The sequence below is a fragment of the Acartia tonsa genome, chromosome 2, assembly GCF_053477335.1.
Source record: "Acartia tonsa isolate MP-2025a chromosome 2, ASM5347733v1, whole genome shotgun sequence".
NCBI lineage: Eukaryota > Metazoa > Arthropoda > Copepoda > Calanoida > Acartiidae > Acartia > Acartia tonsa.
In genome coordinates, this window is record NC_137261.1 from 19,042,504 (window position 1) to 19,057,573 (window position 15,070).

Sequence of the window (15,070 nt, forward strand, 5' to 3'; positions counted from 1 at the left end):
GTTGATTTTTTTACTTTTTTAACAACAAATTTTTATGTGAACTAATCATCTGATTGATCTGATTTTTGGTATATTGATTCCTGGGACAACAAAGTATAATGTAATAAGCGAAGCAACTCTATAATTAAGTCCTTAAAATGTAAGTATGTCCATAAACATTATCCTGTATCAAGCAGTTTTTTAACAAATTTACTTACAATTTTGCTTTGACCCTTATGAATTTATATTATGATTATTCAGTTCTGACACTATTCAAGTGTTAATGTCCGTTTGTCCTACCGTTTCAGTGCTTCGCTTTTATGGATGTTGTCATCCTTGTTATTATTATGTTTAGTTACTATGTTAGTTTATTTGTTTTGTTGAGAATTTTCATCCAGTATTTTGTTAAGGAGGGGTGTAACTAGCAAAGATGGAATTCCGGAACAAAAACTGTTGCAGATTCAGAATTTTTCTTTATTTTTTTGTCTACTTATAAGGTAAAATTTATAATAAGTTTTTCGATTACATAATTCACATTTGTATTATATAAAAAAATACTTAAAAGTACAGTTACCATATGTTAAAAGTTAAGCTTATTCGAAAATTTTTGTCCTTGCTGTGTTGCAATTTATTGTGTTATTGATTTGCTACCAATAATTATCATTCTCCTTGTTTTTATAGAGAAATGTCAAAGAATCAGTAAAGTAAGTTTGCTAATGAAATTAGGATAAGGATATATGTTTGTATGAGATAACAGACAGACAGAGAGAGGGGACAATGGGCTGTTTATAACACTAGTCCCCAGAGTTTTATAATCACATTTATTTATTCGTTGGCTTAACAACTTTGGGGACTTACTGATTTTTCATTGGTTGGTTCATGAAGTAGGGTGTTCACTATAGAATGGTCAATTTTGTGTATCATCATTAGAGATGTACATCAATTTATCGGCCATTGTCTTATCCATTAAGATTCCTGGATAACAGAAGAAAAGTTTACCTTTCTAAAGTCGTCATTTCTAAATTAGAGGATTTGTATTTTTTGTTCAAATGTATTCAAGACTTTTAAAGTTTTCCTTTAACTGCTAAGTCAGGCGTGTGACCATAAAAGAAATAAACTTTGTGTATAAAACTTATGAATCTCCTAACCAGGTAACTAAAAGACGATAAATGGATGTACATTGTACATCCCTAATTATAATACACAAAATTACACATTATGTAAAAACAATCTTGTATGAAACGTTTGGACACCCAACTTAATGAACCAGCCAACCAAAATTCATTAAGAATCCCCAAATTTGTTGAGCTAACGAATAAGAATTCGTTATTATAATACTTTGTGGACTAGTGTAATAAACAGCCCATTGTCCCTTCCTCTCTATCTCTGGTTGAATTGAAAGTTTTTATTTCGTCTACAAGGTGTTTCTTGTATGCAAATAATACTAATTCTCTTTATTTTTAGTATTTTCATTCAAATTTTTAATAAAAAGATATTCTATTCTAAATACCATAATTGAACATTTATCAATTCTCTATTCCCATTATTGACCTAGGCCAACCTATATTGACCATAGAGTAGCGGAATCTTGGGCATATGTACTCAAAAATATCAAAAGATTACGAAGTTTCGTGATTTTATTCGAATTCATTCTTTTCTCACATTTTATTTCTATTACAGGTTTTATGGCATAACTTGTTAAAAACCACCACATTATTTTCTGATATAGACCTCCACAAGAAATTTGTGTATTAATTATCAATTTATGTCAAAGGTAAGTGGGTGTAATTAAACAATATACATATTGATTTTAAAAAACACACTTTATATCTCATTTTTATAAATATTGTTTTTTCTTGTAATTAATGAAAAAAGAACAGATAAAACTAAAAGATACAATTATTCAACAAGGTAAAAATAAAACAAAAATATAGTTATAGATAGTAAAACTATATTATAGCAATGCAGTATCATAATAAAAAATCCAATGCAATCAATTGAATACGCTTTTTTCCATCATTGTAATCAATAAATTATGGATCAATTGCCGTATTGTTGTACAAGTTTGTTAAATAAGACTGCAAATTCCACATAGATGCGGTTTTTGCGGCTTTCTTACAATAATAATTGTCACCAGAAATTCCATTTAAAACATGTTAATTTTAAAATTTGACAAAAAATTTTGTATGATATGTTTATCCTGTTCATCTGTTTTTTGGAATAACATTTCCTATGACAACAAGGTACAATGTTGCCAGCGAAGCATCATTATAATCAAATCAAAGTATGTCCTGTATTACCGCAACTTTGCAACAAATTTTATGTATAACTTTATTTATACTTACAAACTAAAGTTCTGCTAATTAAATCCTTAAATTCTACAAGAGTTGTTGTTCGTTTGTTCTTCTTTCTGCTTAGAGATCTTCACTTTTATGGGTGTTTCATCCTTGTATTTATGAACATTGGAGCTCTCCGTGACGTCACGTTGTCGTAGACATACGATAAGATACAAATATAGCAAAGTCTCGTTTTTTACAAGTGCGTTTAACGGCTTGGATAAGTGTTATATTGTATTTTTATAGAGCATTGTAATGAACTTCTAAAAATAGATAAAGATTATGCAGCAAATCAACCCAACATTTGATCGACTTTCTCTTCTATTACATCAGGAACTTGCACATGTTTCTTTTTATAAGTATAATACACCTCTAAATGATTTAGAATTTATCTCAAGCCTAAAAACCACACATACAATTGTATAGCTATTTTTGAATAGGAGTAAAAAATTTATCGTAACAGTTCTATGGCTTCTTGGTTAAGAGTTAAGACTCTAATGGCTAGGTGTCGCTTCGGATACTAGACCTATCTCCACGCACCTTGGAACATACATACAAAACTTATGATTGCGTTGTAAAGCGTCCATTCACCCATCAGACAACCAACTCTCTGAGATACACGACCTTTGTCTGAAAAGTCCCAACTGTGCATGGTAGCGAGTTGTGCCTGTTTTGGGCCAAGGCATTCCCCCCACTCTAACTATTTACGTCGCGCATCTGACATAGTAGCAGTGGGAACCATTTTTAACGTCTTTAGTTATGACGCGGTGTCGGACCGAGATTCGAACCTATCACCTTCCCGACGACGAGCGGATGCGCTACGTGTTGAGCCACGGTCGCGGGTTATGGCTTCATGGTGCCCCCTAGCTTAAAAGGCCTTAAGGAGTAGAATCAGGAACTTTTGTCCTTTTTAAAATATCTCGTTCCCTAGCTTAGATAAAATATGAAGCATCCAGAGGTGTATTATATTTATAAAAATCATGTGAAAGTTCTTGCTATAGTCTCAGATAAAAATGTCCAAAATCGACCCATCCCTATTGCTTATGTCCTAAAACTGTTTAATTTTTTGTGTGTGCAAAAGGTGTTGACATGATTGAATTTATCCCATAAAAATTCCATAAATCCAAAGAATGCAAACTGTAAAGGTGGATATACATCGCTTTTACTAGTGATTTTTCTCAAATCGCATAAGGAACAAAAACGTATTTTTGATGTTTGTTAGGTTAGATTAGATGAGCCCCTCAGATATGCTAATATAAAAACCGTGTAGGATTAAGGCCTCACGCAGGATAAATAAACAGGTTTTTATTACCAAAATAAAGAAGAAAGAGTGAGGGAGAGTTTTTGGGATCAGAAATAGATTTTAGTGAAAGAATCCTTTTCCTTTCTTTCATAACAGAAAATTTAATTAGTAAAGTAACTCAATAATTTTTTGTTTTGATGTGTTATGACTTATGAGCGTTATATATTTAATTACAAACAGGTAATTTGATTTTCATTTATGACTTCTTCTTGAGTGGGGCTCTATACCTACGGGACTACCAGGTACCAAAAACCTATCCTAACCTGACATAACGTAGAAAAAACACACGAAAAACTTCCTTCCCTCCTTTATATTCAGTTAATCTTAAAATAAGAGGATGTTCTGTGCTCGACCATTAACACTAAGGGAAATCGCCAGACACAAAATTGAGTCTTGGATAGGATGTATATGAGTATAAATGATTTTTTAATTAATTTTTTTTAGTGAAGTAATTGTATGATAGCTTCTGGAAAAAAAGTATGGAGCTAAGGTGAAAAATTCTGAAAGTTTCCTAGTATGATTTATAAAGGCTATTTAGTTTGTTTGTCTTTTGAAAAGCGAAGCTTTTCTATAATTAGGGTCGGCCCGTCCATTCGAGACGGATAGATTTTTTCGTTAATTTCAGGGATAATTATTCCCTGGTTAATTTAAGCATGTCCTATCGATTTCAAGCGAAGCAACTCTATAATCATTACCAGAATGTCCGTATGTCCATTTTAAACATGTTGATTTTTCTAATTTTTTAACAACAAATTTTTATGTGTTCTAATTATTTTTTCTATATTGATTCCTGCGACAACAAAGTACAATATTATAAGCGAAGCAACATTATAATCAAGTACTTTTTAAAATTTTGATTGGTGTTGCATAAACTTTTCAGCAAATAATTTAAATCTGCAGAAGATGCAATTTTGTGTTACATCATTGGGTATGCATATGAATTTGTCTTATCCCTTAGATCCCTGACAAAAGTAAAGTAACACATCAAAAGTAAACCTTACTTTCATCTTTATTATTGTGTGGCTACAAAATGAAACAAGAAAAACTATGTTCATATGAGTTTCCTTTACATTGTAGCTTCGCATAGGTCATGGAAAGGTTAATAACTATTTTAAGGGAGAACACCACCCCCCCCCCCTCTCCCAAGAGAAATTGACTTTGGAAAAAAATGACCCCCCTCCCAAAATTGTTTTAAAATTTTTCTTTTTGAAACTAAAATTAAAATGGGGGATGGGACAATTCCAACCCCCCCCCCCCAGAGGCCTCTAAGGGCGCAGCCGTTAGTTATAAATAATGTAAAGCTAGTCATTGCTTAGTTGTATAATATAATATTCACAAACAACAATTTCAAAAAGAAAAAAAAATCTGATGGCTAATCATCCAAATCATAAGCTATAGGGATTATGACTGAATGCGTACTTATATTAATATAAGAAATACGTGAGATTTTTAAAAATTAAATAAATAAAAAAGTTTCAAATGAATGCAATGTAGAGAAGCTTTGCTGCTAACCAAAGTTTACTATTCTTCATTAGAAACATTGCTGATGTAGCTTTGCTTAGGTAGCTCTTTTATGCATAACATCTCTTTAAGCAATAATCATGCTCACTTACTCCTTCTTATTGTTTTTATTATAGACCTTCAGAAGCCAACAAATTTGGAATCTACCAAGGCTAATGTGAGTCCTTTTTGTATATACTAGCGGCTGCGCCCCTAGAGGCCTCTTGCAGTACTTGAGGTTATAATGGCTTGAATTCTACTCCTCCTCCCTTTTTTTAGTTTTAAAAAAGAATAGGAGGGTTTGGGGTGGTGGTACTCTCCCTAAAAATAGCTATAAACCTTCCCATGACCTATGAGTTGCTACACTGTAAATCGGAACCGTATCAGTTCAGTAGTTAGCGAGATCCTTCGCTACAGATAAAAACACCTTACTGCTTTATAATATACTAGCGGCTACGCCCCTAGAAGCCTCTAGGGACACTGCACTGGTAGGAGAAGGAAAAGTCAACCTCATCCTATTTTTAAGTTTCCAAAGAGTAATAAAAATTATTTTTGGGGGGAGAGGGGGGTTAAGACACCCTCTCGAAAAATAGTTTAAAACCTTCCCAGGACCTATAAGAAGCTTCACTGTAAAGGATAACAATATCGGTTTAGTGGTTAGCGAGATCCTTCGGGACAGACAAAAAACGCTTACTACTTTATATAATAGGAGGATACAGGATACATATATCCCTTTCGCTATTTTCACTATCAAAATCTAATAAAGATTCAGCTTTAAATCTCTATTATTTTATTAATTTACTTTTTATTAAATGTAATTGTCAATTTCATTTGAGCGTTTCTATTTTTGATAGATTTATATCTATCCATATATGATCTTTATAAATCTTGTTACAAATCCTTAAATAAAAGAGACAGGTGTCTGTGTATGTGTGTGTTAATAAAAGAAAGTTTCACTTCCATCGAATGGCTTTTATAGGAAAACTTATATAGCTTTTTAAAAACGAAAATTGAAAGGTGTTGGTCTACCTCATCGTTTATACTTTTTTTTAAATGCCCCTAGAAGTTAATTGGGGTGCAGTTGCTATTTATGATACAGGTAAGGATATATTTATTGAGATATATTAGTAATAGTTATTTCTCGCATCGTATTATAAACAGCTTTCCGCGGATATAGAATGTACAATTATTAGATTAAAACTAGTTTTTTTAGCCCTGAGGTGCCGAAGGCACCGGCTAAAAAAACTGGTTATAATCTTATGATTGTACATTTTTATATTCGTAGAAAGCTGGATATAATACGATGCTAGACATAGTTTTTTCGTATGGATGAGAACCAGTTCCTATCCACCGGATTCGAGTGAATACGAGAATAGTTATTTCTCGCATCGTATTATAAACGGTTTTCCGCGGATATAGAATGTACAATTATAAGATTACAACCAGTTTTTTAGCCCCGAGGTGCCGAAGGCACGGGCTAAAAAACTGGTTTTAATCTTATGATTGTACATTTTTATATTCGTAGAAAGTTGGATATAATACGATGCTAGACATAGTTTTTTCGTATCGATGAGAACCGGTTCCTATCCACCGGATTCGAATGAATACGAGAATAGTTATTTCTCGTATCGTATTATAAACGGCTTTCCGCGGATATAGAATGTACAATTATAAGATTAAAACTAGTTTTTTTAGCCCCGTGGTGCCGAGAAAAAAATATATACAATCTTATCTAAAAACATGCAAGGTTTCGTGAATTTTACAAAAAAAAATTAAATTTCGAAGATTTTTTACAGTGTTACAGTCATAGGAATCATTAAGAAAAGTTTGAAATATATTAGCAATTCCAACATGCCCATATAAAGTACAAGATCAATCATCTGCGGGCGGACTAACTCTCATTACAGAAAAGCTTAACTTTTTTATCATTCATGATATTATATGTTGTATTTCATACTTCAAAATTTTTCTTTGATCTATTAAAATGCGTTGAAAGCTAAAGCTTCTTATTCTAATGCTTAATACTATAATAGCATGCATTTCAAACATTTAGAAAATATATATAAAAAAAAATATAAACCATCGCAGATAAAGATTTCATATAAACAAATCAATGACTGCGTGCATTTTTTCGGCTAAAATGTTAGAAAAGGTGGAAATCTAACTGGAGCTCATTTGTAAAAGCGTGGCTTCGTTACGTTTAAAGTCGGTCCATTCATCCATCCGTACAGCCTTTGTCGTTTAATTTAGAATCGTCATATCAATTTTAAACTTAGCAGGAAGGTTCTTGTGGTAATGGGATTTAATATTGAAAGTGTAGTAATCAGGAATATATAGTAACTTCATAATCATTATCAAAAAAATCCATTTTAAATGTTAATTATTGCTTTACATGATATGATTATGAATTTCAGTTGATCTTTTTTAAATGGTGATGTTTTAGATGATTATACACGGTGTTAGAATGTCTTTAATTAATATGCATTAAACTATTTGTGACTGACTTGTTTTTATTAAAATAATATTCTGTTTCTTTAATATTTGCACTTGCTATGGTCGATTGTTAAATATAATAAGTAACTAGTCTATATTAAATGCATCAGCAAAAAAAAGGAAGGGTGATTTTTGTTTTTTGGGGGGCTGGGGGTGTCCAACCCTCCCAAGAAAATAGCTATATACCACCACAGGACCATCAGGTAAATGAGTAGAATCCGATAGGTTCAGTGGTTACCGAGATCTTAAGGGACAGGCCTTCTCCTCTTAGAATTTTTTAAAAAATTTTATACCTCCCCCCCCCCCTTCCGACAGAACAACTATTTTAGGTTAGGTTTTAGGCTAGGGAGCCGAGCGCTGCGGCTAGGCACGCAAGGAGGACGAACACTGCGGCCAGTGTGCATAGTACTGTGGGGGGGGGGGGTATAAAAATTTCAAATTGAAAAAAATATTTCTAAGAGGATATTACCAAGGACGATTATAGATAAATTTTTCATGGCTTCGAAATCGATTGATATCCACTGGAAAATCATGTATAGCATTGTACTACAGATAATCTTCCACGAATCTTTAGATAAAAGTTCATGGCTAACAAAACTGGTTTTATGATGCAAAATAACTATTTATCATCGTCGAGGAGTTAATCAGTTTTTTTTTAATTCCTTACAACTGTATCATACAATCTACTTAGAACCCACGTAATTTACAAAATATCTCAGAATTTTCTACACAGAACATATTTTAATAAAATAAAATAAAGTGTTGAAAAAACTATATTTTTATTTGACCATAAAACTGGTAAATTGTATGATATGAAGTTGGCACTAATTTCCCAGGGGGCCAAGTTTACCACTTGCTTATATATCAGGGATATCAAGGAATAAGATATTACGGGAATAGTCCCTTTCGTGGCAACGCCCCTTAAGGGGCGATTCGTCGTATTTTTAAAATGTTTTTTCTTAGAGGTTATTTTAGGTTAGGTTAGGTTATATTGGGTTATGTGATTGCCCCACGAGGTAAGGCAATTGGCCACGCAGGGTTAAAGCCCCCCGCAAGGGCTAGAAATAGGAGAAAACCTACTGTGAAAAAAAAACGAAGAATCGCCTCTTAAGGTGCGTTATTACGAAAGGTACTATACCCGATTTTACACCATAAATGTTTACGTACACCCCCAAAGACGAAAATTTCCCCTTCTATAGTTGGTTGAAAAGATTGGGCACTGCTATAAAGATATAGTACGTACCCAAAGTTTTATCAATTTTTTGGATGCCAGTATAATCTATTGTTTCATAATCCCTCCCTTCATGCTCTATATATAAGAATTGATATGAGGAAAAACGATGTATATCGATTTTTTTCTCGTGTCTTAATGATTTTTTTTACGAAATATGTTGTATATTTGATTAATCTATTTTAATGTATTTGAAAATTATGCAACTGCCAAGTCGACCAAAGTAACCAAGCCTCTACTTATTTTCACATATATTGGAGATAAGTTGGGTATTTTTTGGAAAAACCAAAAATTTATTAAAAACTACAAATGATAGCAGAAAGGTCTTATGTCTAAAAATACACATGAAGTATGAAAAAGAGAATAAAACTTGATGCTAAATATAATAATTATATGTTTTTTTGTTTGTCTTGAATTACATCATTATCAAAGTGGCCGAAATCTTGAGACTATTTTGTTATTTAGGTGCAGTAAAGATATAACTCAATGTGATTATTTTACATAGTTTATTAATTAATTTCATAAATTAACAAAGAATTACTGCTCTGGTACGTTTTTACTAAATATAAAAAAAATGTTTACAATTGAAGTTCATGAAGTTAATCTTTTGCTGTTTTTAAGCCTTCATTCAAATAAAAAAGTCATCATATATCTCTGATTCTTGTTTCAGATAAAATTGCTTTTTCGTAGGCATAATATTTATATACTCGTGATAAATGTTCAACCGTTTGGCCGTTGGCAGGAAAGCAATATCTTCAAGAGAAAAAATTTAATATGCTTAAGAATATGTAAAAAATTTAGATCTTGAATTAGTTAGAAATTAAACTCCTAAGATCACGCAACCTTTATTCCATTTTAGTTTTAAAATGACCGCAAAATTTTCCAAATAAAATGAAATAATAAAGTCATTTATTTCCTATCTTTTATATAGAATAGTTATTTCGTCCTTCCACATGAATGTTATTGTTTTGAATGCTAAAAAGAGTACATTCATACATATATGATATGTAGTATGTATATAAAATATCAACATTCAACACGTCTATAGAATAATATCAGAGTAGGTTTCGTGATTTGTCATTAAAATAAAAAAAGAAATGAAAAAGACCATTTTAATCACTTTTATTCATACTATTTTGATTTACAATATATATAATTTAATGAATTAATAAATAGTTTAAATTATTTACAACCGTAAAATCTATTGGATATATTCTAATTAACTATGAAATATGTCTATTTAGTTTAATTTTTTACATTTTTAAAATTTGCTTAAAGTATATTTTTACTTTGTTTAAAATCTCGTTTGTTAAATAAAAATTTTTTAATATCTTTTTCAAATAGTTAATTTCGTTTCTGGTCCATATTTGTTTTGGTTTAAATATAGATTTTTATTTAGAGGTCCAATAGTAAAAAACATTGAGGTTTAGAGAACGTTTTTGGCCATCAATAATATTTAAAATAAAAATATTCATATTTCTTTATTATTACAGTAGATAATGATTAATATTTTATGGTAGAACCAGGAGAGAGTTATGTACATTCGAGTTCTGCTGACAGTAAGACACAAATTCCTAAATAAAAAAATACAATTAATTTAAAAATTTAAAAATTCATACATTTGAATGATTTTTTATGGGATGTCCAGAAATCAACTGGACAATTTCATTTATAAATCGAAGAGTTTAATCAAACTAAAAAGCATTAGACTGAAGAGAGTGATGTGTTTCAAAACAATACTGTAAAGAATTGAATTTAGTTTTACTCCAGAGAATTTATAATCTAAAAAAAATGTGTTTTTTCATTCAAAGTCTTTTTTTTCTATTTAACAGTCAAAATTAAGATTTTTTTTCTACTCATATTGAGCTTCCTTAAACCTGATAACTCTGAGCTTTATGTTCTTTTAGCTTTCTTATATTTTTATGAATGTAAAAAAAACACGTTTTACGGTTTCTTTTTTTAATTTTCGTTTCCCTTCTTTAATAAATACGTTTAAACCTATGAGTAAATTAAAAGATAATAACCGAAACATTGAAAAATTAAAGGTTCAAATATAAAGTCTCTACGGACAATAAGAATAAGACAAAAGATTATAAATAAATGTCAACCCAAATCAATATTAACAGAATCCCACTTATTTAGATTAAAGTAATCGGTATAAAAAATAGACACCGCTGCACTGGCTTGTACAACCTTATAAAGATTTAAGAGAATGTCCGATGACTTTAAGTAGTGGCCTGCACTGCAATTCACCAGGGGGGTGTAAAAACAATAGTTTGTAAAAAATTCCAAATCAGTCTAAATTAATGCAAGCTAGACTTAAGCAAAGCATTTGACGACCTGCTTGTTAACTTGTTTCTAATATAAAATGTTTACCAGTGGATGCACCTAGGAGAGTGAGGGCCAACAGAATAGCCTAAAACCGTCCCAAGACATAAAATGAAAATAAATGAAATCTTGACGAAAAAACAAAAATCCTTATTACTTTGTATGATAGGAAGAGGTATACTGTCAAAAATATTGAAAATAAGTTTTTCTTTGGATGCATTATACCCAGAATCTATATTCTGTGAAATGAGGCCCATCGGATTGTGAAAGCTGAGAAAATAGGATATGATATAGAAATTCGATACTCCTGCCTAGAATATATTATAATCGGTGCTAAGGGATGTGGTAAATGAACAGTAAACTTTAATACAGTAAAATCATTGATTAAACATATGCTGCTTTATGTATAATTTTACGTGTGCAACAAATACTATATGTAAAAAAAACTCAATTTTGTTCAAATATTTTTTTAGGTCGCATCTACTTTATAACATGTCCGTCCGTCTTACATAACGTAAATTACACTTACACGGCTTGTTATATTTTCATTTACTTTTTTTTATTTTTCATTCCATATTTTCTTAATTTCAGTGTTCATTAAATAATAGTTTGATGTTCTTTATTTACTTCTAACTTTAAATTGCTGTGCTACTAATGCTTTACATGTCCTTGTTAAACTATATTCTGCTCAGCTTAGCTTTGTCCCTGAGAGTCCAAAGAATTCATCAAATATATATAGATTCGCACATAATCTTCTTTTTTCACCTCAACCAAAAGGTAATTTCGAGGTTGATTTTGAAGAATCAACAATTGTATATAAACTGTCTTGAATATTGTCAGAGCACAAAACAAAAAAATTGCTGATATCCTCTCTTAGAAATGAAATTGACAAGGCCTGCCTTTTCTATCTTTCAACTCCTCAGAAAATATACCACTATGGAAAAACCTTGTCCACGCCACATAATCAAACACATCGATTTAACTATATGGCCATGGTGTTGATGTATGGTAACAGGTTTAGTCTGTTCAGAGAAATTTTCATCCTTTTCAATTTCGTTTTTGGTATACTTAGTAAGGGCAATAATTCTACATAACAAAACAACTAGTAGACACCATGCATTTATTTTAAAAGCTTTGGGCATTACCTATTAATTACCTCATACGGGCAAGCATGCAGTCCATGACACTTTAATTAACGTGTCAAGTCAAACAACCAAGGATAATTAAGGGGAGCCAAATCTCTCCTTTTCTGTCTAAACACATGGGGTAATAGGTAAAGTGACACCCAACAGACAAATCAACTCTTTGTTCTGAATTTTGAATGGAAGTCCTAACTGAGTATGGCAATGAGTTGCGCCAAGGCATTCCCCCTACTCTGTATTTAATGTCGTGCATCTGACATCGCAGCAGAAGGAATAATTTTCAACCTCTTTAGTTATGACGCATTGTTGATCCGAGATTCGAACGATACTGAGCGGATGCGCAACGTGTTAAGCCACGGTCGTAGGTAAGCTTCAGACACATTTATACCTGGACAGAAATTATTCCATCTTTATTTGTGTCCATATTTTGAAAAATTCTGTCAACATACTCGCGATGCTTCTAAAATAAGATAATAATTCATTAATTTAGTTTACAAAACGGTTCTGAATCCGATTAGTTTTATCGGATCAAAACCGGTTCTGTAAAATTTATCCATTCTGGTTCTGACATTTTCCTAATCGCGGACAACTGTCATTTACATTCGGCAATCTTTATTTTAATGTATCATGTAATATTTGTGTATAAATTAGGCATTTTAGTATGAGATTTTTTGGAAAAAAAGTTAAACAAGTAGGTGAGTTGTAACTTGTGAGACAAAATTACCGAACGTTGGTTAATAAATGTAAATATTTATTAATATCACATGATCTATATGAATTAAAACCACTAAATATCTAACTCTACATTTATTATTAATAATAAAAAAAACTGGCCTAAAAAAGCTTTAAATTTATAGAAATAAATTTAATGAATCTTAAAATGATTGAGAGTGAATTACACTTAATTATTACTAACAATTTAAAGGGGGAAATCATCTCCCAAAATGCCCAAAAAATAATTTTAATTAGTTTGCGATATGACTAAGAATATAATATTTCTATAAAATACAATATTTCCATATAACTTATGAAAATTATTAATACAAGTAAGTTTTAAGTATGGCAGTCATTTCAAGGATTCGAACCGACGCAACTGTCTAAGTTTTGTTAGCATAATGTAAAGGTGGGTGATACTATTGTATGTATTTAGAGTAGAATATGCGTGGTTATTATGACGGGGGAAAAATTGTCGTCAATTTAGTTTACTATTTGCCCTGTCATTTATTGGTCAGTTCGTTTATTCAGCAGGATGGGTAAAGGGTAAGATCGGGGATATCGTTATTTCAGCCCGCTACAAGGTCCACTTTATAAGAAAATAAGAAGTAATAATAAATACATTGTGATACTGAAAATTAAAAAAACCTTTACACTTATATCAGATCCCATTAGTTCATAGATTGACTCCGAAACCTGAAATAAACAAAATCTAATTAGTAAAGAATATTTCTCATGATTAGAATAGCGTAAAATTGGATGTAAAGAGAACAGGAAGGATTTAATTTTCATAAAAATGTAAAAGTAAATAAACAGTAAATAATACTACTAAAAATCACGAAACCTTGTAAGTCAAGGTTTTTTATGTGTTGACAAACAGACGTGCGTACATCCCCCAGCTGCACTATTAAATATAGTGTAATACAACTATTTTATGTGCAGTTTTCGTCAGTCAAAAAAAATATTTTATACGGTAAGAGAGGGGACATTGAGATCTTCTTTATTACACTAGTTCCCAAAGTTTTTAATAACGTTTTCTTATTCGTTGACTCATTAACTTTAGAGACTTTTTATTGAATTTTAATTGGTTGGTTCATTAGATTGAGTGTCAAAACGTTTCAACCATTAATTATAATCTAAAGAAGGGGAACCTTAGTCTATCATCATTGGGGATGTACTTCAATTCATCGGCCAATGGCTTATCCCTATAGATCCCTGAATTTTATAGCAATATTTTCTTATAGGTTATTTCGAATTTCTTCTTATGTTATTTGATTCAACCTACCAACAAAAACTAAAATATCAAACTATAACCTAAGTTGAAATACAATAAAATTTTGTATAAAATAATAATAAAAAGCAACAAATTGTCTTAAAGTTATATGAATAAAAAAAGGTTTTACTTTCTTGAACATTCCACAAATATTAGGCTTTATAAATCTAAAAATATTTTTATACATTTTACCACTTGTTTTTTAAAATTTCTAAAATTCTAATATCTAATTTAATGAGAAGTTATTAATTGAAAAATTTTCTTTTAATATTCTTTATTATATTAATGAAAATTAGAAATTACAAATGACTGTACTCGATATTTTTTTGTAAAATCCTTGTGTGAAAATAATCCCAAGTTTGGAACAATAGGCAAAGTTTTTCCAAAAGTGCAGCCATAATTTCTTTACTTTGCAAATGTTTTACACAAATTTTATCATAAAACTTTCAAATATTCAAATGAATATTCATTCTATTAGGGAGGGAGAGGTCTATGGCAAAGAAATTGATATTCAATTTTATTTAGATACCAATGAGCAAATTTCATAAATAAGAATGTAAGTGTGGGAAGGATATTTATATTTTTTGTCCAAAATTGAACTATCTCTGTATCCATGTGTTAAATTTAGATCAAAGTAGAAAAAATCTATAGTTTAATAAAAACCTTAGTTTAAAATTGTTCACCTTTACAACCTTTGAAATCATTTCATCCATTTATTCCACAAGTTATTTTTTTCTTGAAAAGTGTTTTTTCTTCAACTGGTATAATTTC

At 30.8% G+C, this 15,070-nt stretch overlaps 2 protein-coding genes across 4 annotated transcripts in view; one reads left to right on the plus strand and one right to left on the minus strand.

The window, feature by feature from the left end:
• The window catches only part of LOC145306209 (uncharacterized), a 324,616-nt gene that overhangs the window by 148,675 nt on the left and 160,871 nt on the right, over positions 1-15,070 (plus strand). The gene's annotated exons all lie outside the window — the stretch shown is intronic.
• LOC145306165 (A-type potassium channel modulatory protein KCNIP1-like) overlaps positions 9,949-15,070 on the minus strand; it is a 64,349-nt gene continuing 59,227 nt past the window's right edge. Inside the window, exons 9-11 of the mRNA XM_080148154.1 lie at positions 13,675-13,722; positions 12,701-12,772; positions 9,949-10,416 (exon numbers count right to left, since the gene is read on the minus strand). Coding sequence (XP_080004280.1) covers positions 10,354-10,416; positions 12,701-12,772; positions 13,675-13,722 — 183 coding nt within the window. The 3' untranslated portion in view covers positions 9,949-10,353. The remainder of the gene's footprint in view (positions 10,417-12,700; positions 12,773-13,674; positions 13,723-15,070) is intronic.